This window comes from Periophthalmus magnuspinnatus, chromosome 7 (assembly GCF_009829125.3).
Source record: "Periophthalmus magnuspinnatus isolate fPerMag1 chromosome 7, fPerMag1.2.pri, whole genome shotgun sequence".
Classification (NCBI taxonomy): Eukaryota; Metazoa; Chordata; class Actinopteri; order Gobiiformes; family Gobiidae; genus Periophthalmus; species Periophthalmus magnuspinnatus.
In genome coordinates this window covers 8589911-8617512 of record NC_047132.1, presented here as the reverse complement: position 1 = coordinate 8617512, position 27602 = coordinate 8589911, and the positions used below count along the sequence as shown (strand labels likewise).

At 40.4% G+C, this 27602-nt stretch overlaps 1 protein-coding gene across 2 annotated transcripts in view; it reads left to right on the top strand.

The window, feature by feature from the left end:
- Positions 1 to 27602, top strand: part of magi3a (membrane associated guanylate kinase, WW and PDZ domain containing 3a) — a 118311-nt gene that overhangs the window by 31058 nt on the left and 59651 nt on the right. For both annotated transcript variants that reach the window (XM_055223344.1, XM_055223343.1), the window contains exons 3-4: positions 485 to 604; positions 23131 to 23337. In XM_055223344.1, the coding sequence (XP_055079319.1) occupies positions 485 to 604; positions 23131 to 23337 (327 nt within the window). The remainder of the gene's footprint in view (positions 1 to 484; positions 605 to 23130; positions 23338 to 27602) is intronic.

Sequence of the window (27602 nt, the reverse complement as noted above, 5' to 3'; positions counted from 1 at the left end):
ATGGAAACTGGAGCTGGACAGGACATGTTGGACCCACCCGCTCCCGAATGACTTTATACAATCTCTTGTGTTCTATATTGCGACTGTTGGGGTCTTGTTTGGGGTTAAAATATCCTGGGTTGTGGTATAAAGTTCAGATTACAGCAGAAAGTGCAGAAAAAATAGAGAGCAAAACTTAGATGAGGGTATAAGAGTGAAAATAAAATTAAAAAGTGTATTCAAATGAGTTTAATTTCATTGTTATAGCCACAGCTGCCATAGGACAGACTGACGGAAACATGACTCCCAAGAAACAGAATTAGTTGCATCCCCAATAGGAACTTTACGCATCACGGTGGCGTAGTGGTTAGCGCTCTCTCGCCTCACTACAAGAAGATCGCAGGTTTGACCAGTACAAATAATGCATTCATACTTTTTTTTCCATTCTTAAATCATATTTCTTTAGTCGTTCTCCTTTTAAATCTCGTCTGGGTGTGTTTGGCAGGTACCACTCGACAGCCCAGGGAGGGGGAGGTGCCCGGAGTGGACTATAACTTCATCAGCGTGGGGGAGTTCAGAGAGCTGGAGGAGAGCGGCCTGCTGCTGGAGAGTGGAACTTATGATGGTAAGAAGTACACACGGTACACACGGTACACACACGTACGTGATACATGTGTCTGATTGGTCTCTGATTATTGATGAACTGATATAGATTTCTTCAAGACTAGAGCACTATATAAAAAATGTATATGTGGCCAAGTGTTTTATTTGGTGTTAATGGTCACGGTCGCTGTCATTTTTCTATTCCATATGATCTCCATGAAGACAAGCAAGTTATAGGTCAGATCTGTGGGGAGGTGACCTGCATTATTAAAGCACTGAGCCTCTGCTGGCCCTGAAACACACTCACGCTATACATCTATGTCAAATGATTGATTCTCTAATGCAAGATTGTTGTTACTTTTCACAATTACTGAAAAAAATACTGATACTGAATCAAACCTCCACAACATCTAGAAAAGGGCTGCATCTTAGCTGCTGATACTACCGCCCTAGTCATTATGAAATTGAAAACCCAGCGTTTTCCCCCCTCTCGTCTCTTGGGGCTGTTGTTCAGATGAGCTATGGACCTCCTTCTCCTTCCACTCTGCATATGCGTCCTCCAGTGGATCTGCTGAGGCTTGCACTGTAATAATCAATGCTTATGTCTTCAAAAAAACCCAGTTAATATATCCCCTTGTGCTTCTTGTCAATTCCTTCAGAAGAAACATTTCAACATCGGAAATATTTGGGCTATGTAAGACCCATCCTCCGTCTACCCCGCGGAGACAAGCCCTTTTTGCCCCCAAGCATTGCTCCAGTCAACATAATGAATAATGCATGGCTTCTACTTTTCCCCTATCTAATCTAGCCCAAGTGTATCCATGGATCGCGTTCACAAGCCTGGCGGAGGTAAATTTTTAATGTGCAGATTTCAAGATAAACTGATTTTGGAGGACTTTATTTGCAATACAGACTGACGGACGGGGCAGTAGAGGAGGATTTGGTCATTATTGCAGTCTCGGTGGAGAACAAGTCCAACTTATATCGTCACAAGTTAATAAAAGTTTTTATTTAGGGTCTAAAAATACTTCAAAATAATAAGTGAAAGAGTAACATGTACCTACCGTAGAAGATATTTGATTCTGTATTAAAGATTATTCGGCTTTTTAAACTTTTTTTCAAAATATAGTTTTTATTTTTCTTGTAGTATAACTTAAAATATAAAATAAACTTTTATTTGTCCCAGAATGGGGAAATTACAGTATTGCAAAGGTCAAGAACACCACTGAAATAAGAACAAAATAAAAGTAGTAGAGTTCTGTATTTAAGGAAAAATGTTAGGTGTCTTGTACTTGAGTAGATTTGAAAGTGGATACTTTTGCTTCACTACATTTGAGAGCAGGTATCTGTACTTTCTACTTCATTATATTTTGAACAGGACTGAAAAGTTTACACACTTTCACAAATTAACAGCACTTATTTGAAATACTTAAACTTGAAATTCTTAAAGTCATTTTTTAAACAGATACTTAAATACTTTTACTTAAGTAGATTTTTCATGTGATACTTTTACTTGAGTAACTTTTTGCTACTGTATCTGTACTTTTACTTAAGTAACAAAACTGAGTACTTCATCCACTACTGCATTCAACCAGAATCAAGATCAAGATTAATACATTTTACTATTTAGATTTACAGAATGCAGAATTAATGTGTCTTGGAAATAGCTCAAAGCTTTACATGGTACAAAATGTGTCTATACAATTTTCCAGCAGGGGGCGCAAGGACCTTATTTGGTGGCACATTGAAAAGTTAGAAAGCTAAAAACAAAGTCGCTATGATCAGAATAGTTCATTTAAAGGTCCTATACTACACAAAATGGACTATTTCCTCCTCAAAATTTATTCAGACATGTTTAAGTAATCCTGCATTATTAGTCTGTCTACATCTCCAAAGCTCAAAATGCTCTGTTCCACCTTGTGATGTCATGAAGTGATAGTTTTCAAGTTATCAGCTGCGTTTTACCTTTAGTTCAGTAGAGATCGGCAATTCCAGGGCTGAAATCATCTAAATGAATCTAGCGAAGGGGTGTGGAGTTTAAAAACACAGTGGAGCACTTCCTGTATCACCACTTAATGAACTCAGCCTAAATCTGCAGGGTTTGTTTGTGTGCTAAACATGTGTGAATGAAACAAAACACAACTCCAGGTCTGTTTGTGATGAGGAAACATAACACAGATCAGAAAATAGCATAATACGGGCCCTTTAAATATCAGTTTCTGTCCACAGGGGGTCATTTAAAAGGACAGCATATTAAAAAAAACATTCAGTATAATTAGCTCTATAAAATTCCTATTGCTCCACACATTCTTTAAGCTTTACACTAGTCAATATTTGCCACTGCAGCATAACTCCTCTCCCTCCCTCTGCCTGTGCCCCATGTTCTTTTGAAAGATTTGTTTAAGAATGTCCTTCCCTCTGGACACACACAGAAGTTATTGCTCCATTGCATTTTATAGTTTGAGAGCCGCTTTAGTGCAACACAAACTTCCTTTTACAAACCAAACCAAAGTGTGCACTAGACTGCGGGAGGCTTTAGGAGCAGATGGGATTATTAAACTGCTGTATACATCATATGAATCTGAATGTGACTCAGTGAATGAAACGACTCGTGTTCAGCTCTGTGACTAAACCCAGCTCAGGAGGGAGGCTCGGGCCAAACAAGAATGAACTGTAACGAGAATAGAGCCCACTGCTGTTCTTTACAACATAATATCATAACACATTGCTCTGGCTGATTGTGGCAAATAGGGGCTCGCAATACTAATGTTGCTATTACAGCCGAAGCGTAAACTGTGTAAAGAAGTGGACTAAGTGAGTGTGATGTCACCCATAGCACACGGCTCCAGTCAAATGAAGCTCATCGAGGCTAGAGGTTATATCGGTGAATTTGGAGTCGTTCCATATTTGGAATCCTGACCACGAGTATCATAGCAACCGAAGAGCCAATCCAGAGCGAGGCTGTTGAAGGTAACGCCCATTCCCTCCCGCACCGCCGGTTTAGCAGGGAGCGGGCACTAAGCAATGCCGTCAGTCAAACCTGTTGCTAACGCTACCAGGAGTGATCTCTGGGAAAGAATGCGTCTGATTTGTTTGTTATTAATATTCATATATTGATTTTTTTTTAAGTGAATAACAATACCAAGATCATAGAGCGGGTTGATACGGACATTTTAAGAGCAAAATGACGAGCCTGACAGCAACAGTTACAGAGAGAGGAGTGACAGCTTTTCAATACAAAGTGAATTGGAACCAGAAGTGCGTCCATGTCCACTTCCTATGTGGAACACGGCTGCTACTGGGTTAGTTAAGTCCATTTACATATATCCAAAACCCTTTGTTCTGGTCTTTTTCCAAAAACGAAATAATAATAATAATAATAATAATAATAATAATAATAATAATAATAATAATAATAATAATAAATTGTATTGTCTGTGTAGACCCTCAGTCGTCCAGGTCTGATCCATAGCAAACAACGAAGTTAGAAGAAGAATAAATTGTATTATTTATTGTGTGATGCTCTTATTCATCTGTTCACTCAAGATTTGTGTGATTTTTTTTGTGTGATTTTTTTTAAGTTTTAGTTTTTGTTATATGAAAATGAAAGACATTTATAGACAGTACAATATTTTCACACATCAATAAAATATATATGTAATATATGAAACAAAAGTATATGGAATAGTAATAATAACGATGATGATAATACATTCTATTTGTACAACAACAAAGCAGCAAATACAAAAATCTTAATATACAGAAAACGTTAAAATATGAAGTACAAGCGTTCAAACATACAGCTGAAAGGGAACAATGCAGCTACGGTCTGGTGGTGTGGTGGAGTGAATAGGCCAGAAGAAACAGATGAATTTTGAGTTTGGATTTGGAGTGTGGCAGTGAGTCAGTGTTGCAGAGGTCAAGAGGGAGAGTCATCCAGAGTGTTCCAAAGCTGAGCAGCAGATCGGCTGAAGGCTCTGCCCCCCACGGTGACGAGGCCGACAGAGGGGAAAAGAGAGCTGGAGAGGGCTGGAGAGAAGAGGGAGCGAGCCTATGTGGCAATGTGGAGGAGCTCAGAGAGATAAGGAGGTGCAAGGTTGTGGAGGGATTTGAATGTGAGCAGCAGGAAATTCTGATTTTGGATAAAACTCAGAACTATAAATGTTTGTTTTGGTTTGTTGACGCGTTTCACCTTTGGACTTCCCCTCAAATCCACAATACTGCCCTGTGATTGGTTCAAAGGCTCAGATTCTGTATATATATCATAGACTGTATATATAAATGGACATATCTAACCTGCTAGCCGCTGCGTTCCAAACAGGAAGTGATTAAAGGCGCACTCCCAGCTTCACTGACTCTGGCTTCAATTCACTTTACATTGAAAAACTGTTGCCCCTCTCTCTGTAACTGCTGCAGTGAACCCCGTCGTTTTCGTCTTAAAATGTTTATATTAACCCGCTCTATATGATCCTGGTGGCTCCAAATTCACCCCTATAACCGTTAGCCTCGATGAGCCTCATTTGACTGGAGCCGAACGCTGTGGGTGACGTCGCACTCTCTTAGTCCACTTCTTTATACAGTCTATCAAATCCATGTAAGGTAAATCCTCTTCCAGAAGCACACCAAAACAAACCCTTTATTCCATCATATTTCAAAAAAAATCTAACTATGAAATTATTTTGACAGAGAAACCAACACATTTCAATATCGATTTAAAGCCACTGCACTTGATTTTTTGTGTCTTTAAAAATGTGAAAAACAGAACTCATTTATTTTTTATTGTTTGCAGCGGCAAGTATGGATTCCAGGCATTGTAATTATCACTTCTTATAACAACTAACATGCTAATATGCACTTCCTGATTATTAGAGTAAGACAAACATTGCTCAAATACATGGGAAAAAGTCAGCTACCGGTAATTTAATCCAATCAGCACTAGACATATTGCATTCTTCCAAGATGCTAGTATTAAGTAGTCAGTTTAGTGTTTTGTTGTGTGTATTTTAGTTGACAATTTTAGCCACTAATCCCATTGTGTTCATTAAATACTAAATGGCTCCATTATTAGTGCACAATGCAAATTCAGATTACTTTTATAAGATTATCTATTGGCTTTTAATCCTGACAGTAGACGGAGCAGTGTTCATAAGCAGATATTTGCAGTATTAGTGCTCATGTGAGACTGAAGCTCCAGTATGTAAACATGACTTTGTTTGTAGTTTACACAATGAGGGCAGTGTGAGTAATACCTGTTGCCTGTCAAGCTAAAAACAGTTTGAATAGTGCCTGTGCATTTATGTAAATTCGTCTCTCTCAACGTGGGCTGCCCAAAAGCTCGAAATATGAATTATTAATGTTGTGAGGCAAAACCACTATAAATAAATCAGCAGTTGGCCGATCTATTCACATATATTTATGCTTAGAACATTGTGTTGTTGTAATTATGAAAAGCTAGGATTTTATTAAGCCCAAAGGTCGTAGCAGGGCCCACTCACTACCTGAGGCTATGGTTCAGTCTTTTCTTGTGGTTTCAAAAGTGATGAGAAGAATGAGAACTTTCAAGGCAGATATTTGCAAATATGTTTTTGTGTCATATGAATTAGTGTTGTCTAATAGAGTCGCTCCTGGAGTCACTTCCCTGCCATGACTGGAGGAGTTCAAGTATCTCGAGGTCTTGTTCACGAGTGAGGAACGGATGGAGCGTGAGGTTGACAGGTGGATCAGTGCAGCGTTTGCCCGTGGTGTGCTCGAAGTAGAGCCACTGCTCCTCCACGTTGATAGGAGCCAGCTGAGGTGGCTCAGGGATCTATTCTGGATGCCTCCTGGACAGCTCCCTGGGCAGGTGTTCCGGGCATGTCCTACCAGGAGGAAACCCAGGGGTCACTATGTCTCTCGGCTGGCCTGGGAACATCTTGGTGTCCCATCGGAGGAGCTGGAGGAAGTGTCTGGGATAAGAGAAATCTGGGAGTCCCTGCTGAGGTTCTTGCCCCTGCAACCCAGCCCCAGATGTGGAAGTGGAAGATGGATGGGAATAGTGTAGCAACTAACAAAGTACTCAGATTAGATTAGATTTGGGTCAAAATAATTTATAATTTTTTTTCCTGTGGCATGATTGAATTTGCATTGCTGCTTTGTTGCTGGAGTGAAAATGGCTTTGTCACAGTTTGTATAATTATAGACACTAAAATGCCATTGTATCCAAGTGTGTTGACGATTATAAATGAATGCATTGTCACAGTGGGTTTAGCACTACCAGCCGTTTACCAACCAGAGATTTGCTAGTTCTGTCCTCACTTTACGCAGCCATGTTGTGTACAAAATCGCTGGTCTAAAAATGTTATAGACGTTTTATTTTTCCCCTCTCTATTTGACCTATCCTTGAACCAGCAGGCGAGCACAATGCCGCACATGGGGACACATCTCCAGATATTGAGCTAGGATGTTAGTCAACAACCCCTCCAGATGTGTCCAGTGGCCCCAGTCGCTTTGGAATTGAACCCAGGACCTTCTTGTTATGAGGATATGCTGTTCTTTATAACTGGAAGCAAAAATGTGTTATTTCTGTTTGAGATCCTGTCTAACTACTATTAAATGCCAGGAAGAAGAGGTGGGTTTTCAGTCTAGTCTTAAACTGTGTTAAAGCCTGAGAGAATCTGACAGGCAGAGGGCGCTGTTCCATAGTCCGGGAACTGGAACTGACACAGAAAAGGCTCTGTCACCTCTGGTTTGGAGTCTGGCTTTGTGCACCTGACCTCGGGGTTCTGGTTGGAGTACAGGGCTGCAGTAACCCGCTCAAATAAAGAGGAGTGTAGATATTTAAAGCTGGTGAGCATACAAGAGACGATATGAAACTCAAGCCTTCACCGTTGTCAATAATTGTGAATAATTGTTAAACTGTGGTGTTTCTTCTACCCATAATCGCAGCATTAAAATTCAATCCATCCCTCGTGAAGGTAAATAAACATGCTCTCTCAATCACATAAATCTTGCTCTAGGCGTTTTCATTTCATCACTTCTTCTCTTAGTAAAACTTTGAACACCTCTGACCCTTTGTATCTGGTGGATGACAGCCGGGCATAATTGGTGCTTGCACAGTGAAAAGAAGCTATTAGCTGCATATGTGAAAAGGCCTTATCTTCTCCCTATATCACCTCTTCCTACTGCATTTTATTTCACCTATTATTACAGCTTTGAAGGATAAGCCGCCATTAGGGGTCAGCGCACCTGTTTAATGACATTGTAAAAGATTTAAATTTCAGGACATCAATGGAAAAACGCGATGATTTATGGAGCCGATAGTGCGGTAACGGTGTCGATGCAGCTGGCAGTTCAAATCCGGGCTGAGGGGAGCAGTCTGACAACACATGACGGATGAGCCATGCTTTCACTGCACAATCCTGTTCAGACATTTTGAAAAGTTGTCGCGTAAATGCTTGAATCATCGAATTATGTTGAAATGTAGACTCACTGGTGGTTAAACGTGCACCGTGTAACTTTTAAGGTGGAGGATGCGCCCTTGCTAGTCTCCATGGAGATGTTATTACACGATGCAGGGGTGACAGTTGGTAGAGCGTCTGTCCACTGATCCGAAGGTCGGCGGTTCGAATCTTGCTCTCGACATAAACATCATTGGTCGAGCCGTCAGATCCACTGATCTACAGGTTGGCGGTGCGATTCCAGCTCCCACAGATGACAAACATTAAAATCACACAAATCAAAACATAAATAATCACAAATAATCATCATAAAATTAACATTGAAACAGAAGAGTGCAGAATAAAAACCTTTCAGTCATGTGCACAGCTAAACAGAACTGTTTTGAGCCTGGATTTAAACTTTGTCAAAGTAGAGGCCTGTCTCACAACTTCAAGACTGTTCCAGGTTTTAGCTGCAGAAAACTGAAATGTTGATTTCCCATGTTTAGTCCTGACTCTGGGCACCAGCAGGAGGCCGGTCCCTGAAGTCCTCAGAGTGCGAGATGGTTCATGTGGCACTAACATGTGGGAGATGTGCTTTGGTGCTAGGCCATGGAGAGACTTGTTCACAAGCAGAGCTGCTTTAAAGTCTATTCTCTGAGCCACAGGAGCCAGTGCAGAGACCTGAGCACAGGACACATGCGCCTGTACTTCCTGGGTCTAGTCAGGACCCGAGCAGCAGTGTTCTGGATGTACTGCAGCTGTCTTGAGGCTCATTTGGAGAGGCCAGTGAGCAGAACATTGCAGCAGTCTAACCTACAGGAGACTTCACTTACTTGCATAGTGCCTACCGTAGTAGTAGGACCTCTGCCTATTCAGTGGGTACATTTACATGGCCAGTACTATTAACTTGAGATAATGAGTAAATTTTTAGAGTAACAGTGTTATTTAGAAGACAATGTACCACACATTTTTAAACAACTATTTTAATCTCATTTCATTTCATTGTCTTTTTTTTTTTTTTTTTTTTGTTTTGCTCTTTTTGTACAATTTTCCTTTGCAAATTCTGCATCTGTTTTAGCAATTAAACAGAAATCAGATGCAACTGTTTACATTTCAGTATTTCAACATGTAAATATACATTTCAATAATGTGATAAGCAGTGGTGGAAGGTCACAAAATAAAAGTAGTAAAGTACTGCACTCCACTCTGTTTAAGAGCACATATCTGTACTTTCTACTCCACTACATTTTTGAACAGGACTGCAAAGTAAATGTATTTTCATTATTGTTCGAGAGTTTCAGTTATTTCAGCACAGCTCTTCATCAATACCACTACATTTGAAGCTTCATTAGATCTCAAAATACTTTACATTTTTTTCTCTAAGTACATTTTTTAACAGGTACTTTAACACTTTAACGTGAATAGATTTTTCATGTGACTCCTGTATCTGCACTTTTACTTTAGTAACAATATTGCTTACTTCTTCCACCACTATGTCCAGAAATTGGATTTTTGTTGTGTATGTCCTGATTTTTATGAAATAGACAGAAAACAAAAAGAGTATTACAGGTCACATATGTAAATAACTTATTTAACAGCGATATATTTATGTTTTGTAAGCATCTATAGCTCAGAGGTGGTCCACAGAGGAATGCAGTTTTGACACAGAGTTGGCCCGTGAAGTGAAGGGGCTGGAGCCAAGCGCACAACCAAGTCCAGAGTTGGAGCTGGAGAGCACAAGATGGACTGCACCCGAGGGAGGGAGAGGAGCGGGAAAGAGGGGGCAGCAGGCACCCGGCCGGAGCTGTGGGTACTGGAGAGAGAGGGGTGAGGGGAGGATCTGTTGGCATGGACTTAGGTGCTACGAGCCCGCTGGACACTGCCCTGGAGAGATGGACAGAGGAGGAAAGAGAGATGTAAGTAGAGGAGAGAAAGGAGGACAGAGGGAGAGGGCATAACAATGAGAGAGAAAGAGAGAGTGGTGGTCCTGAGTTTGCGGGACACTGACGTAAAGAGAGAAGGAGATAGAGAGAGGGAGGGCAGAGAGAGGGGGAGACAGGGATAGAGAGCTAGACAAACTGAGGGGGAGAGAGAGAGAATGGTGATAGGGAATGAAGAGCGATAAAAATGAGGAGTTAGGGAGAAAAGAGAGGGCTAAAAAGGGAAAGAGGAGATAAACACGGGGGGTAAGGGAGAAAAAAGAGGTGGTCTAAGCCCGCTGGACACTGCCCTAAAGCGATAGATAAAGGATGAAAGAGAGGTATAAGTAGAGGAGAGAAAGGAGGACGGAGGGAGAGGGCAAAACAATGAGAGACAGAGTGAGGAGAGATAAAAAAGAGAAAGAAGAGATAAACGGAGGGAAAAGGGTGAAAAATGAGGAGGGTCTGTTGGCAGGGGTAGGGTTGGTACGAGCCCGCTGGACACTGCCCTGGAGAGATAGATAGAGGAGGAAGGAGAGATGTAAGTAGAGGAGAGAAAGGAGGACAGAGGGAGAGGGCATAACAATGAGAGAGAAAGAGAGAGTGGTGGTCCTGAATTTGTGGGACACTGACGTAAAGAGAGAAGGAGATAGAGAGAGGGAGGGCAGAGAGAGGGGGAGACAGGGATAGAGAGCTAGACAAACTGAGGGGGAGAGAGAGAGAATGGTGATAGGGAATGTAGAGCGGTAAAAATGAGGAGTTAGGGAGAAAAGAGAGGGCTAAAAAGGGAAAGAGGAGATAAACACGGGGGGTAAGGGACAAAAAAGAGGTGGTCTAAGCCCACTGGACACTGCCCTAAAGCGATAGATAAAGGATGAAAGAGAGGGATAAGTAGAGGAGAGAAAGGAGGACGGAGGGAGAGGGCAAAACAATGAGAGACAGAGTGAGGAGAGGTAAAAAAGAGAAAGAAGAGATAAACAGAGGGAAAAGGGTGAAAAATGAGGAGGGTCTGTTGGCAGGGGTAGGGTTGGTACGAGCCCGCTGGACACTGCCCTGGAGAGATAGATAGAGGAGGAAGGAGAGATGTAAGTAGAGGAGAGAAAGGAGGACAGAGGAAGAGGGCATAACAATGAGAGAGAAAGAGAGAGTGGTGGTCCTGAATTTGTGGGACACTGACGTAAAGAGAGAAGGAGATAGAGAGAGGGAGGGCAGAGAGGGGGAGACAGGGATAGAGAGCTAGACAAACTGAGGGGGAGAGAAAGAATGGTGATAGGGAATGAAGAGCAATAAAAATTAGGAGTTAGGAAGAAAAAGAGAGGGCTAAAAAGGGAAAGAGGAGATAAACACGGGGGGTAAGGGAGAAAAAAGAGGTGGTTTAAGCCCGCTGGACACTGCCCTAAAGCGATAGATAAAGGATGAAAGAGAGGTATAAGTAGAGGAGAGAAAGGAGGACGGAGGGAGAGGGCAAAACAATGAGAGACAGAGTGAGGAGAGATAAAAAAGAGAAAGAAGAGATAAACAGAGGGAAAAGGGTGAAAAATGAGGAGGGTCTGTTGGCAGGGGTAGGGTTGGTACGAGCCCGCTGGACACTGCCCTGGAGAGATAGATAGAGGAGGAAAGAGAGATGTAAGTAGAGGAGAGAAAGGAGGACAGAGGGCAAAAACAATGGGAGAGAAAAAGAGAGTGGTGGTCCGGAGTTTGCTGGACACTGCCCTAACGAGAGAGAGAAGGCGAGAGGGAACGGTGGAGAGGGAGGGAGGCAGACAGAGACATAAAATGAGGAGTGAGGAAGAAAAGAGGGGGAGGTCATAGCCCGCAGAGAGGGGAGAGATAAAAAGGGAAAGAAGAGATAAACAGAGGGGAAAGGGTGAAAAAAGAGAGGTGGTCTGAGCCAGCTGGACAATGCTTTACAGAGAAAGAGAGGTGGGAGAAAGAGGAGGGAGAGAGGAAGAGAGGAGCAGATGATGGTTTGAAGGGGGTTTGAAGGATGGAGATAGAGGACAAAATGAGAGAGTGATAAGGAGGAAAGAGGGAAAATGGCTCTCTGTCTCTTTTCACTTCTCAATGACCCTCAATGATTCATGAGGAGTGGAGGTTGTGTATCAAGTCCAAAGAAAGAAGGGAATAAATGCAGAGCTGAAAGATGAGTTTAGAAGGACTAGATTTGATTACAGTGCAGTGTCTCTGATCTGGAGACTAATTTAAGGTGAACCTAAACAGATTTGTGTGTATTTTGCCAAATCAGAGAAACTAATGCAGCTCTATGGTCAAACACAGACATGACTTCAACTTGACTCGACTCCTTTGGCTCAGCCCCCTTCATCTCTGAGTGAGTGACAGGTGGATTTAACCAATCAGAGAGAGGTGCGAACTCTCAGCTGAAGCAGATACAGTTTTTTTTTTTCCTTATCAGCCACTTGGATATAGATAGATAGAATGATAGAGATAGATAGATAGATGTATTAAAAAATTAATAAATGTGTTTAAAATGTATTTGAAGAGGAAAAAATTAGTAGTAGTAGTAATTAGTAGTATTAAGTGTTAATTTGTTAAACTGTAAATGTATATCGTTTTTAAAAATATATATATTATGGTATATATTATGGTATTGTGTATTTATTTCAAAGCCAAAGCTTAAACTCGAAAACTTTAGTCAGGATGTTTCCACGAACATGGTAAAACTAACTCCTCAAATCATATGAAAAGTACGTTTTACTTTTCGGTCCTGTTGAAAAATGTAGTGGAGTAGAAAGTACAGATACTGCTCTCAAATAGTGAAGTAAAAGTAAGTTATGTGCATTGTGCACATAACTAAAAATTCGACTTAAGTACAGTACTATACTAGTTGTACTTTGTTACTTTCCACCACTGCATCACAGCCGTACCAGCAGACATGTAGTAAACATAAAACTGTTATAGGACAGTATAATGATGAATGCAGATACGGTCTAATACTTGTAATAATAACTTGTCCAAACATGTGGTGTCTCATGATTATTGGTATGTTCTGGAGTCTATGTTTCCTCTCTCTCTCCATAATCCGTCCTTCTGTCATTGAGATTACTGAGACTCGGTGACGTGGCTCAGTCCTGTTTTTCTGTTTCTCACGAGCGGCCGAGGAGATCTGCCGACAGCTGCTGTCTACAGCAGATGCCCCGACATCTTCACACACTCCTTCACACGTCTCTCACTCTCTCTGTCACTCCACCTCTCTTTCACTCTCTCTCATTCTCTCTCTCTTTCACTCCCTCTCTCCTTGTCAGTGTATCTCACTTTTTCTCTTTCTTCCCTATCTTCCTTCCCTCTCTCCCTGTCTTTCTTTCTATCTATCTTTCTGTCTTTTTCTCTATCTCTATCTATCTGTCTATTTCTCTCTCTTTCTCAGTCCACCAAGATCTCTCTCTCTCTTTGTCAATGTATCTCACTTTTTTCTTTCTTCCCTCTCTTCCTGTCTTTCACTCTGTCTTTCACTCTCATTGTTTGTCTCTCTCTTTGTCAGTGTATCCCACTTTTTCTCCCTCTCCCCTCTCCTTGTGTTTCTTTCTCTATTTCTCTGTAATTCTCTCTCTGCTCTATTTATCTCTCTTTGTGTCTGCCCTCTCTGCGTTCTCTCCACCCTCGCCCTCTCTAAAATCAATTTCCTCACTCTTAATATCTCTCCACCTCCCTCACTCTCATTTCCTTTCCTTCTACTGTCTTGGTCTCCTCCTCTCTCTTTTCTCTTTTTCTGTCTTTATCAATTCTTCTGAAGCCTCTTAATGTCTCTCTACCACTTCTACCATCTCCCCTTGATCTCTCAGTCTGTCATTCTCTCTTTCCCCTTTTTCCTCTTTCTTTCTCTCTCCAGGACTTCTCTCTCTTCCTCTCTATCTGTCTCTCTAGCTCTTTCTCTCTGTCTTCTCTCTGTGTCTCTCTCTTTCATCCCATCTCTATCTCTCTCCCTTTTTGTCTCCTCTCTCCCTCTTCATCCCTTTCTCTCTCTCCCTCTTTCTCTCCAGAGCATAGAGTATATATAAATGGGCATAGCTAACCTGCTCGCCGCCACGTTCCAAATAGATCACGGTCACGCTTCCAGCTCCATCAAATCTGGCTCCAATTCACTTTCTATTGAAAAACTATCACCCCTCTCCCTGTAACTGCTGCTGTCAGCCTTGTCATTTTGGTCTTAAAATGTTAGTATTAACCCGCTCTACATGATCCTGATCACTAGCGTTAGCAACAGGTTTGATTGACAGCGTTGCTATGATACTCGTGTTGAGAATTCCAATTATGGAAATCGGCTCCATATTCTCTCCTATAACTGCTCTAGCATCGATGAGCTTCATTTGACTGGAGCCAGACGCTATGGATAACGTCACACTCACTTAGTCCACTTCTTTGTCCAGTCTATGCTCCAAACCCTTTCTGTCGCTTCCTCTTTTGTCTGTTTCTCCTCCTCTTTTCCTCTCCCCCCTTCTCGTCGTTCTGCCAGGTCTCTGTGGACACTTGTTGGAGGAAGTGGTCTAAAATGTCTTCAGTGATATGTGAATTCTGTGGACTGTCAGAGCCTAAACCAGTGTGTGGTTAATGTGACTGAATGGCCGTGTAATCCAGTGAAGGAGCAGAGCAGCTGTTGACTCGAGCTGCTCAAACAAAGAGAGCTCCAGTTTCACCCGACTCACAATAAGAGTATTTCACACAAACTTTCAGACTTTACTGACAAACTACTCCAAAAAAACGATGAATATACTTGTTGGTAGTGCTTGGATATTACTATTTCCATGATATTCTAAACATAGACAGTGCATACTATCTAATGTATACCAGTGATGAAAGGTAACAAAGTAAACGTACTGCACATAAGTAGAATTTTTAAGTATCTTAAGTCAGTTTTACAGTGGATACTTTTTTACTGTTACTTCACTCCATTTGAGAGCAGTATCTGTACTTTCTATTCCACTACATTTTTGAACTGGACTGAAAAGTAAAAAGCAGAGGTTTTCACATTATTTGAGGGGTTATTTTTACCATATATCCGTGGTAACATCCTGACTAAAGTTTTCAAGTTCAAGCTTCGGCTTTGAGCAAACAAAAATAAACTAAGAAACTGATTTTGCTACTGTTGAGTAATATATATATGATTTTTTTTTTTACTTTTTCCTCTTAAAGTACATTTTGAAATGGGTACTAAAATACTTTTACTTCAGTAGATTTTTCATATGAGTACTACTACATACTGAGTACTTCATCCACCACTAATGCATACTGTTTTCTATATGTAGTGTACACAGTCAGTCGGAGAAGTATTTGAAAATGACAGTTTGTTCCTGCATATCTTTGGGATAACTTTAGTAACTGTTTTTCAATGCCAATTACGCTGTTTTTGGATCTATGTTATAATGTTGTTTCTTCATCAAAAACATACCTAGAGTTGTGTTTCATTCATATGTTTTACCACTGCATGACATCACAAAGTGGAACGTTGCATTTTGAGCTTTGGAGATGTAAACAGACTAATAATAAAGAGTTACTCAAACATGTGTGAACGAAACAAAACACAACTCCAGGTCTGTTTTTGATGAGTTAACAGTATTAAAACATGACTAAAAGCTCAGAAGAGTCATATTTGCGTAATATAGAACCTTTAAAGCCCCATTGTGTAAAGTCAAAAATCACTTTCCTCTAAAGAACACTGAAAAATACGCAGACCTGGCTTGTAAATTTTGCGGTGAATGGTCTGCCACCTGCTTGTCTCCATGGAGATGTTCTCACTTTCCCCGGAACATTCAACAGACTTCCAGAAAACATGTATACCTCCATGGATAATGTTACAAAGTTTGGCTTTAACTTCCTGTCTCCGTGGAGTCGTGCAGGTGGTGTTAAACTTATTGTTCAAATGCAGGGATCATATATGTTTGCATAAAAGTTTGCTCTTGTAATTCGGTTTTTATGCAACTTCACACCATAAGAAAAGCTGAAATAGAGGTAGCATAAATTCACCCTGGAAGACGTAACTCCGCTCCCGTGTACCTCAACGCTTCTCCAGAGTTTACCTGCTCCTCAGCCTTCATCACCACCACCTATTACTCCTCCTCGCTGCTTGCCGCACCTCCTCTTCGTCCAATCAGCGCTCAGTCTGCCCAAATTACACCTCCATAGAAGATGCATGGCCACTTCAGTTCGCCCCATGTTCCACTTTGGCTTCCCGTCATCTCATCGTCCCCTTTACTCCCTTCATCCTTACTTTTACCACCTCCAACGTCCAGGCCTGCTTATACTTTTCTTTCATGTCTGTTGGAGTCTTTCCAGGTTGAAATTGACTAACTTTAATCCTGTAGTTGTGGAGATATTTTGTCTTGATAAATCCCCACCAGAAAGGCAGCTCTGCATTAGCATTAGCCTATAGCAGCTCTTCTGACATGTTCTTACTTTCCGATAACAAAGTGCTCATTAACTCACAGCGGTAATTAACATGGAGATGTGAGGTGGCCCCTGCAGTCTTTGGGTCTGCCAGAGGCTAACCACTCTTATTAAATCAAAACAGGCCCCAATCCGCTGCCCCGGTTTTTGGCAATCACACTGGGAAAGGCTTTGTCCTGGTAATGACACTCTTAAACTTTTGGCACAAAGTATTGCATAAGGTTACATCTGTTTTTTCTCTTGTTCCTGGAAAAAATCCTCCATCACTGAAAGGAAAAAGCTTGAGGACGGATTAAACAAAATATTTAGATGTGGTTCAGTGTTCTATTTGACTAAAGTTCTTTTGGAGGTTAACCAGTGGCAGTTTGGCACAAGTACGGCTCAGTGTTATTAGCCTTGGCACAAGTCCTCGCTGTATCAGAGTAGGGAATTAATACAAGCGCAGGATGTTACTGCTTTGCCGAAAATGTTCCACAGTATGGCATTTAATTTGTCTGTCAGACCTATTCTGCGAAATCGACTTTTTATAGCTTTTAACCATGTTATAGTTTCCCCTCACCATGTAATCACCTGAAGCAAAGCAATCTTTATCAATCAATCCCCGTTTTCACCGGCAAACGGCCATTACTCTATACTTACTTCCGTCTCCAATTTTCTTTTCTTAATCAGCGTGATTTACAGCTATCTGTTGGAGGTGCCGGATCTTTGTTGCGTTGATGGTTTTTCACGGCGACGTCAGCTCCCGTTGCAGTTTTCTAACACGGAAGTCAGTGGACGTGTTTCTTCTATTAAGTTGTTTTAGATTAGTATTGCGATTTAAAATGTACAATTTATAACGTAGTGATACACAGATGTCATAGATTATAGCTATATAGCAGACACAAGCACAATAAATCTTCTTTAATTCAGTTATAGGTATTTCTACTGTTGAAAAATACAGTGAAAAGCATATTTTTACTGTGAGAAGGGTAATTCCAGACAAAGTAGTAACTTTCCACTAAGACGAGCAAGGAGAAAAGTTACATAGTGCAGCATACATGCCCCTAGCAACGCTACAGAAGAACTCAAACACATTATATTACATGTTGAAATGAACGTAATCCGGTTTAGATTTCAGCAACACTACGATAAATTTAAGGAATTAATGTGGGATGATTAACGTTTAAATCCTCTGTAAAAGATATGACGCAATTGTTTAGAAAGACTAGTCATTCATTAACGTTTTACTTACCAATCTACTAATTTATCTCCTATAACTGCTTCAAATTATGTCCACTTTGATCTAGTCGTAGTAGTAGTAGTAGTAGTTGTTGTCGTAGTCCATTGGAACGATGTATAAATTGCCCATGCTTATTTTTAAAATGTCTCCCTCCCTTTCCAACATGGCCGCCGCTTGTTTCCGGGCTTGTGCGCTGCTTAAACATGTCTCAGTGAGAACGTGCACCTTGGGTCTTAGCTGCAGGAAATTAACACTTTTAATTTACCTCCGTTAATTTGCATTCCATCATTAGGTATTCATTAATTACACGGCTGCTATAGGCTTTCAGTGAGGGACTTATGTTAATACGAAAACAGGATTGCATGTAATGGCTCTAACGCGGAGGAGGAAGTACTTAACATTTTCCACTTAGTAAATAATATTCATCAAGTGAAAGTTTAAATTACAAAATAATTACTTGGGCGGAAAAAATGGGCGAAAATATAATAGCGTTTCTGTTTTGTTTGTTTTTTATTGCTCTACTGCTAACTGGGAGCAGATGATGAACTGATGAACTATAATCCCGAGGCATATCTGCTACTGAAAAACTTACTTCCTGCAGTATTTGCTAGTACTGCTTGATTTCAAAAGCAGGGTCCAGATGCCCTTTGAAAACCTGTCTGCCAACTACTATCTACTGCTACTACTGCTAGTACTGCTACTTTTTGAGATCCGAGGCCAGAGTAACCAAGTGAGAAAAAACCTCTATGCCTCATGGTTGACGCTGCCAGAGCTTCTAGGCAAGTGGTCCAGAAGAAGAGGAGCGACGAGGAGAAGGAGCGGCCCGGAGACTGCAGGAGGAGGAGGAGCGGCCCGGGGACTGCAGGAGGAGGAGCGGCCCGGGGATTGCGGGAGGAGGAGGAGCGGCCCGGGGACTGCGGGAGGAGGAGGAGCGGCCCGGGGACTGCAGGAGGAGGAGGAGCGGCCCCGGGACTGCAGGAGGAGGAGGAGCGGCCCGGGGACTGCAGGAGGAGGAGGAGCGGCCCGGGGACTGCAGGAGGAGGAGGAGCGGCCCAGGGACTGCAGGAGGAGGAGGAGCGGCCCCGGGACTGCAGGACTTAGCCTGGAGATCTTAAAGAGCCTCATCTGCTAATAGAAACTCACTGGGCTCAATGGAGGAGGCTTAGGGATTTGTTAGATACTGCTACTACTATTAGTACCACTACTATTTATACTACAATTACTGCTACTATTACTACTACTACCACCACCACTGTTTCTAATACTGTTTCTACTACTACTACTACCACTACTACTACTATTTCTACTACTACTACTACCACTACTACTACTATTTCTACTACTACTACTATTAATACTACTTTTACTACTACTATTTCTACTACTACTATTACCACTAGTATTGCTACTACTACTATTGCTGCTACTACTACTACTATTTCTACTACTACTACTACTGCTGTTACTACTATTTCTGCTAATATTACTACTACTACTACTAATACTACTACTACCACTACTACTGCTGCTACACTATTTCTACTACTACTACTACTACTACTACTACTACTACTACTACTACTACTACTACTACTACTACTACTACTGCTACTACTACTACTGCTACTAGTATTTCTACTACTACTATTAATACTACTTTTACTACTACTATTACTACTACTTCTACTACTACCACCACTACTACTGCTGCTACACTATTTCTACTACTACTACTGCTTCTACTACTATTTTTACTATTAATATTAGTACTACTAATAAATCTTCACTCACTGCTGTATAAATTCCACTACTATTACTTGAACTATTTTCATTCAAGTCTTTGAATCAGTTGCGATCCAATTTTACCACCAAAATACTTAACTACTTCAGATAACTTCAGTGTGGAATTCATGAAACTTTACAACACAATTTTATACTCTATTTTTTTTTTTAGAAAACCTTCATCCAGTGTTGTGTTTCGGTGGCTTTGTCCCTAGTTGCCATGTGTCCAATAGTCAGTGTACTACTCCTCTCTGTGTACCCACTCTCATCTTTCACTGTCCATTGTTCCACAGCAGTATCTTGCCCTCCACTCCACAGCAGGCAGCGAAAATGCCACTATAACCCAGTCACGGGAGGGCGCTCGGATCGATAACGGCATCTTTTCACCAACAATACTACGCTTGGTGTTTCTCTAACTGTGAAATTTTCAGTTTCTATTTCTCGTCTGGACTGGGTTTAGTTTTGATTTAGTGTAACTCGGTATTTCTCAGGTGGACTGTTCTTCGGTGTGCGGGGTCGCCTAAAACTGAAAACACACTGCACGAATTTAAGCCCGATTTTCATTCACATTAAGTCACTTCCCGTCTTCACTAGTTGAAGACATTCACAGCTGCTTCAGAATAACGCCTGCTCTGTGTGTACATTGTCTTGCTTTTTTGGACGGAGTTTTCGGTGTTGATGACAAAGGTAGAGGGGTTCTGTTTTACTCAGCGTTACTTCCTGTGTAGTAGTAGGATTAGTAAGAGTAGTAGTAGCAGCAGTAGTAGTAGTAGCAGCAGTAGCACTAGTAGCAGCGGCAATAGAAGTAGTAGTAGTAGCAGGTGTAGCAGCAGCAGCATCAGCAGTAGTACCAATAGTAGTTGTAGCGGTAGTAGTAGTAGTAGCAGTAGTAGTTTACATCTTTTCCCCAAACTGCCATATAACAGATGTAAAACTACGATAAATATTTACCACAGGTGCTATCCCACCAAACCAAGTAATAATCAGAAAAAACATGAACACCTGTCATACGCACATTAAATATTAGTATAAGTAAACAAGCCCATTGTGTAGTAAATGTGTGAATGTTGAAGCTCCAGTGCACATCTCTACAGCAGGAGACCAAGGCAGTGCTGGTAAATGGGTCATCTCTGTGTCGTAGTAGAGGAGTGGGACTGCAGTGTTATAAGCCTAGGGCACAGACACAAGAGGAAGCTGAGGTCTTAAGAAGCCATCAAATGCATAAGATTAGGCTCGAATATATCAGTGCAGAAATATGGCTGGCCTTCAAATGATAAGCATAACTAGTGCTGCATGTGCTGTATTGATAACACAGTATTCAGGAGTATTCTGATCACAATATTCACACAATTAAAGTGAGAAAAGGTAGAATGACATGTACATTTTATGGTTTGATTCAACCTTAGATACATAATGGATTTAATGGACCTTGTGATCAGGTTCAGTATTTAAAACTACTGCTACTACTACTGCCACTGCTACTACTACTGTTACTGCTATTTCTACTCCTACTACTACTGCTGCTGCTACTACTACTACTACTACTATTGCTACTACTACTACTATTGCTACTACTATCCCTACTACTATTACTGCTAATGCTACTACTACTGCTGCTACTACTACTACTACTACTGCTACTAATGCTACTACTGCTATTATTATTACTGCTATTGCTTTTACTACTACTGCTGCTACTACTACTGTCACTGCTACTACTACTATTACTACTACTACTTTTACTGCTATTGTTTCTACTACTACTACTGCTACTACTATTGCTACTATTATTACTGCTATTGCTGCTACTACTATTACTACTGCTACTGCTATTACTATTACTGCTATTGCTGCTACTACTACTACTACTACTACTGCTGCTACTACTAATACTATTACTACTACTGCCACTGCTGATACTACTACTACTGATATTACTAAATATACTGCAACTGATACTTCCAACACTGCTGCTACTACTACTACTGCTGTTACTGCTACTACTGCTACTACTACTACTGCTACTACTACTACTACTGATACTACTGCTGATACTATTACTGCTAACACTACTACTACTATTACTTTAAGGCTACTTGATAATGGACAAAACACCCATCACTCACTACTGCTATCACTTCTACTATTTACTACTACTACTACAGTAGTAGAAGTAGTAGTACTGCAGTACTGTAGTACTACTGCAGCAGCTAGTATTACAGCCATTCAGAGTATATTTTTCCCACCATCTTTTAAGTATTTGTCCAGTCATTCTAAACACCACAGTACACATTTGATTACTCACACGGCCTCTTTATATACTTCTTGTATTCGCTGTCCCTCAACTTTTCCTCCAACAGTGTTTAATCTCAAAATGTAAAGTCAAGGATAACGGCGTCTCCTTAAGTACTTCGTAATGTTTTGCTCATTTTGTCCCATAACTTTGAGAGCAACATTAACTGAGTGCATCTGCTTTATGTAAAGACGCCGCAACAATATAGAAACATTGAACTTAAGTCACCGATAATGAATAAAAAGGTAAACCGTTCCACACCGTTTTACATTATAACCACAGCCTTGACTATAAGTGAGTTTTCAGGGCTTTTGAATGCATCGCGTTGTACTTTATTGCTTTTACGGTGAATACTTTCCTCACTATCTTTTTGCATAAATGTTCCAGACAGTGGCCATGCATTAATAATGAAGCATGTGACTCCCTGGCAGGTGAGATAATTTGTAAAGTTAATGCAATGTCTGGCTTCACATAATGGCTTAATTAACTTCACTGAGAAGAAAAACTTTTATTCTTTGAGATTCCAGGAGGCTAACAAGGGATATATTTCAGCATCAAAGTGAAAAATAACTAAAAAAGATCAAAATGATATTCATAATTTTGCATATTTTTGTTTTAAAGATTTATTCTAAGCCTGTTTGAGGGTTTTGTACTTTGAAAGATTTAAGCTTGATATATTCAGTTGTTCTCAAGCTGTGTTGTGCGTAACTAGTTGTGTTTTTCTGAAGTTCAGGTTAATTTAATTGTTTGTGGTCTCTGTTTTAATCTGACTTGGTCCTAGTTTAGTCCAGGTTTAGTTCTGATTTAGTCTCGCTTTGGTTCAAACCTGGTTTAGTTCTGGTTCAGTCAAATCCCATTTTTATTCCATAAGTTCTACATTAACGACCAAATATTTTCTAAAAGGAGACTTCCGTACTTACCATGAAATATCGACAAAGGAATAAAGCTACACTATGTAACTTTTTGTTAGCGGTCATCGGTTTGTTTCTTTCCATGGAGATGTCATTGCTTTCCTTGGAAAATTCCACTTATCTTTCTTGCGTTTATTCAATTGCAGGTGTTTTTATTGCTCAAAAATCCCTTACTGTAAGTGGGTTCGCCTCTCCAGAGATCTGACCTGTAAATTTGGATCAGCTCCTTGTCTACATGGGTCATACTAATGCCATACTGTGGAAGATTCCAGGCAAAGCAGTAACACCTCCATGGAGACAGCAGTAGCAGACACTCCAGAAAAGTCATACACTTCACCTTTAAAGCCCCTGTACCTCCTGCGAGAGTGGAGTTTCGCCGTCAACGTAATGTTAACGACAACTAGCATGCTAACCATATACTTCCTGATTCTCTGCCCCCCAAAAAATCGCTTTATATTTAGATGCAGTCAGTACACATTGGTCTTATTTTTTACAACATATCTGTACTGGGACAAGACAAAGTTTTATCAAATGCATGCTAACTAGCTAGCATGCTAACAAAACATGGCTATAACGTTTTTGTGCATTTTTCGTGTGTTGCGTGCAGGTAACTACTATGGCACCCCGAAGCCCCCCGCAGAGCCCAGCCCGGTGCAGCCCGACCTCGTGGACCAAGTGCTTTTTGACGAGGAGTTTGACACTGAGGTGCAGAGGAAACGCACCACCTCCGTCAGCAAGATGGACCGCAAAGACAGCGCCGCGCCCGAGGAGGAGGACGAGGAAGAGCGCCCCCCACTGGTCAACGGACTAACTGGTGAGGCTACTTTACATGGCTATTACAAATCCGTTATTATAAATGTATAATTATAACACTAAACACCAATAAAGCTGCTAAAGAGGGGCGGGGTTTAGAGGTATAACTAACACTGTGATTGGTCTGACAGAGATCTATACTTCAAACTCCGCCCCTGCAGCCAGGTGTTTGTAATCAGAAATGCTTTACTGTAATCAGGACAGTGTGTTGTGATGTCACCAACTACTTGAAATTGCAGAAGCCACTGAAACCAATACACACATAGATTTAGTTTGTATTGAAGTTGCCAAAAAATGACTAGGAACAGTAGATAATGCCGTTAAAACGCTATATACACAGTTTAGGAGTGAAAAATGTGCATTCTATGTTTAGTTCCGCTTTAAATATGAGCAGATGTCTTTGTTCAGGTTCATAAAAACATTTGCACTGCAGGGAAAATAAATTTATACACTTGTTTGAAGAGGTACACTGCAGGGTTTCTGTTTTTTAATCTGTGCTGTTCTTTCTCAGCTTTTTGGGTTGCTTTCTGTAGTTTGTGACTTGTTTTCCATATGATCAACCAAAAGTGTAATACAGTTCAGTTCAGTGTGTTTTTGTACAGCCCAGAATTACAATAGTCGCCTCACAGAATTGTTGATTTAACCAATAGAAAGGTCAAAAATCAAACAGCGAAACAGTCATTGGTCAATAATAACATTCACACGAAACAAGCAATCGTATAACTGTCCCAGAGCGCCCCCTGTCCTCAGACCATCCTTCTCGAAATGCAGAAATTATCGTTCATCATCTGCTCTGAGCGAAATATCATGATCGTTCCTCTGCGTCTTAACAACTTTAGAAAAAAATCACACTTTACGCTTGCAATTTCATACATTTTGAAAACATCTGAAGACTTTTGATCCAGCAACATTACAATTTAGTCTGCATAGCTATTTGAATCTCCATGGTATTTTGCTGATTATGTTCAAGTACCGTCGTACTCCTCAAACATGCAAGAATAGCTTTTTCTGTACAGGCCCAAATCAAGTAGTAGCTTCCGTCTATGCAATCAACAATCCACGAGGAAGAGTGACTTTGTTCAACCCTATGTCCTCGTATAACGTTTACGAAGGGGATTTAAAGGTGCACTATGTAACTTTTCTGATGATGGTTTTGCGATCTGCTTGCTTTAATGGATATGTTTTCGCTTTGCCCTGAGTGTTTCACAGTATTGCATCAAATATTACGCAAATTTGACTCTTGTGAACTTGTTAGAATGTTGTTACCTCACCAAAAACATGTATGGAGTTGTGTTATGTTTCATTCACACGCTCAAAATGTTCCGTTCCACCTTGTGATGTCATGAAGTGGTAGTTTTACTTTTAGTTCAGTAGAGATCTGCAGTTCTGGGCTGAAATGATCCAAATGATTCTACTGAAGTTGTGTGGAGTTTAAAAACGCAGCGGAGCACTTCCTGTATCACCACATGACATCACGAAGTGGGGTGTTTTCTGTCTGAGAGAAGAACACACAACCCCTAAAAATGCAGGGTTAAACATGTGTAAATGAAACAAAACGCAACTCTAGGTGTGTTTTTGGTGAGAAAACAACATTATAACATAAATCGGAAAATAGTGTAACATGAGCCCTTTAAGCTTCAATTTAGCTTTTTGATAGGTTTGTGATAGCTGTTTTAATTGCTCAAAAAACCCCCACAAAAAGCAGGGTCAGCTCTCCTTAGATCTGATCCGTAGCATCACCCGCTTGTCTCCATGGAGATAGTTCAATGTCATAGAATCAATCAAACAATCGATCTTTATTTACAGAGCCATTTACAGAAATCAATGTGACCAAAGTGCTTTTCAAAACCAGTGCAGTCTTCAATTCTAATCAATCTTAATCAATTCAACAACATCTCCATGTGCATAAGCAGGTGGTGTATGCGCACGCAGAAAAGTTACACAGTACACCTTTAAAAAAAATCAGGTGTTATGCCAAATTCTGTCAACTGGAGAAAAGTTTTAGCGTGATCTGACCAGAACTGAAGAAGTGGCTTAGATGAGCAGCAAAACGTCTTCACTTTGTCCAGTTAACAGATTTTTTTTTTTTTTTTTTTTTTTTTGCGATGGATCATACCATGACGAATGAGGGATTACACAGAATTCGAATGTTAAGCTCATGACTTTTGAAGATTTTTGCTTGTCTCCGTTTTGTTATTTTAATACAATAACCTGCCTTTATCGCCAAACAATTTCTCAGGGATAATCAGGCGACTGCAAAGCTTTGAAATATGCTCATGAAAAAGTGTATTAGAAAAATGTAATTTGTTCCTTATCTGATTGGAGGCAAATAAGACAATATTAGATGGGAGTTGGTGCAGTTTGTTGCATGACAGAAAAAAGATGAATAAAAGATTGAATCAAACTGTAGATTATAGGCACATGATGGTTTTGGCCTTGGGCTGCTCTGATGGTCAGGAACAGTGGAGTCTGGAGATTACACTATATAATCCATGAGGGGTAACATATTCATTTGGTCTGAGAAAATCATTGTGTGAATTCGTATGACGGGGTTGTTGACAGGTCTGCACCGTAGAACGTCTTTGGTTGCAATGTTTTAACCATAATTTCCTCCACAAACCACAAAATATGTTGTGTTATTCTGCATAAAAACTGCTAACCCTGTAGTTTAGATCTGTACAAACAGGTTCTGAAAAGTGACTTGAGAGTTGGTACGTTTCTCAGTTCTTATCTTTCTTGCATTTACTGAATTACAAGTGTTTTACTGTCAAAATTACACATTGAAAACCATGCTGAGTTGGCTTGCCTCTCCGCCGATCTGACCTATAACTTGGCCTGACTGCACAAACATGTTCATCCCCATGCAGAGTTTATAAGTTTAATGCCATACTAAGAAAAACTTCAGGCAAAACAATAACATCTCCATGGAAACAAGCAGCGGCAGACCCCCCTCCCATCAGAAAAAGTGTGTAGTGTACCTTTAAGATCACGCAACACCCCACATCTTACTCAAGTGCTAGATTTTATTTTATTATTTTTTTTACTATAACACTTTTAGTTTCACCAGTAACTTGGTCTAATGGATTTTATGCATAACCTTCCGACAAGTAGCAGTAGCCAAGGTTGTGCGCTGTTCGAATATTAACATATAAAAGAAATATGAAAACTAAAATACTCCATAATAAGCCTTATTTTATTTGATTTAGTTTCTCTTGTCTTGACATAAAACTATAATTTTTGCATTACAAGATAGCTTATAAGACATTTATAGATCAGATATTTGAACTTAAAATCTGCGTAGCTTTTCAAAACCTTTGTAGTGGGCGACACTAGCTCAGTTGGTGGAGTGTTAATGATCCGAAGGTTGGCGGTTCGAATCCCGCGCTCGACCTAAAAAAAAAACATCATTGGTTGAGCGCTCAGATCCACTGACTCACAGGTTGGTGGTGCGATTCCAGCTCCCACGGATGATTAGTCTTGTTGTCTCCATGGGCAAGACACTTAATCCTAAATATTACTTGGCTGTAGTATGTATGGTAGAAAATAGATAGTTAGGCCTAGAGCTGTAGTCGTTGAGTCGATTAATCGGTTGATAGTGTCTCAGTTGCCCAAAATTTGTATATGGAGCTACAACAGGAAAGAGAAGTTAGAGAGTGATGTTATGTTTTGGTGTTTATATATAAGTCCATTGTTTCCTAGTACTTTTTTCTGCATAAATAGTTGTTTTTGCATGAATTCTCTAGGCCATAATTTAACGTGAGATATTTTGCTGAAGGAAATATAGACGATAAATGGTAATACTGAAAATAAGTTATGCTACTGAACTAATAACCCGAAAGTTTTATCACTCCATAAAACAGTATCTATGTGAACCCTACTGGTAAAATACATGAGCTAAAGAATGAAACAGTAGTTAGTAGCGTAGCAGTAGTTAGTTTGTATAGCTAATGGGTCATAGAGGGTTGAATAAATTGTTTGTCTTAAATGTTATCATAGAGCAGAAAAATATCTGAAAAAGTACCCACGATTTATAAAAAATACTGTTCCTGCTTTCATATATTGAATGATAAGTCCAGTTTGAGTCAGATACATAGATATACATAATAGTTTTGAGAGCTTTTGCCACGCCCCCTTTTTAGTCGACCAATCAGCATGATGTCTCAGTGTTCAACCTCCTATGTCAGTGGCACACGAAACAACAAAAATCTACAAGTTGTACAGTATATAGGGCGACATGACTTCACAAACAGGGGCCTATTTCTCGGT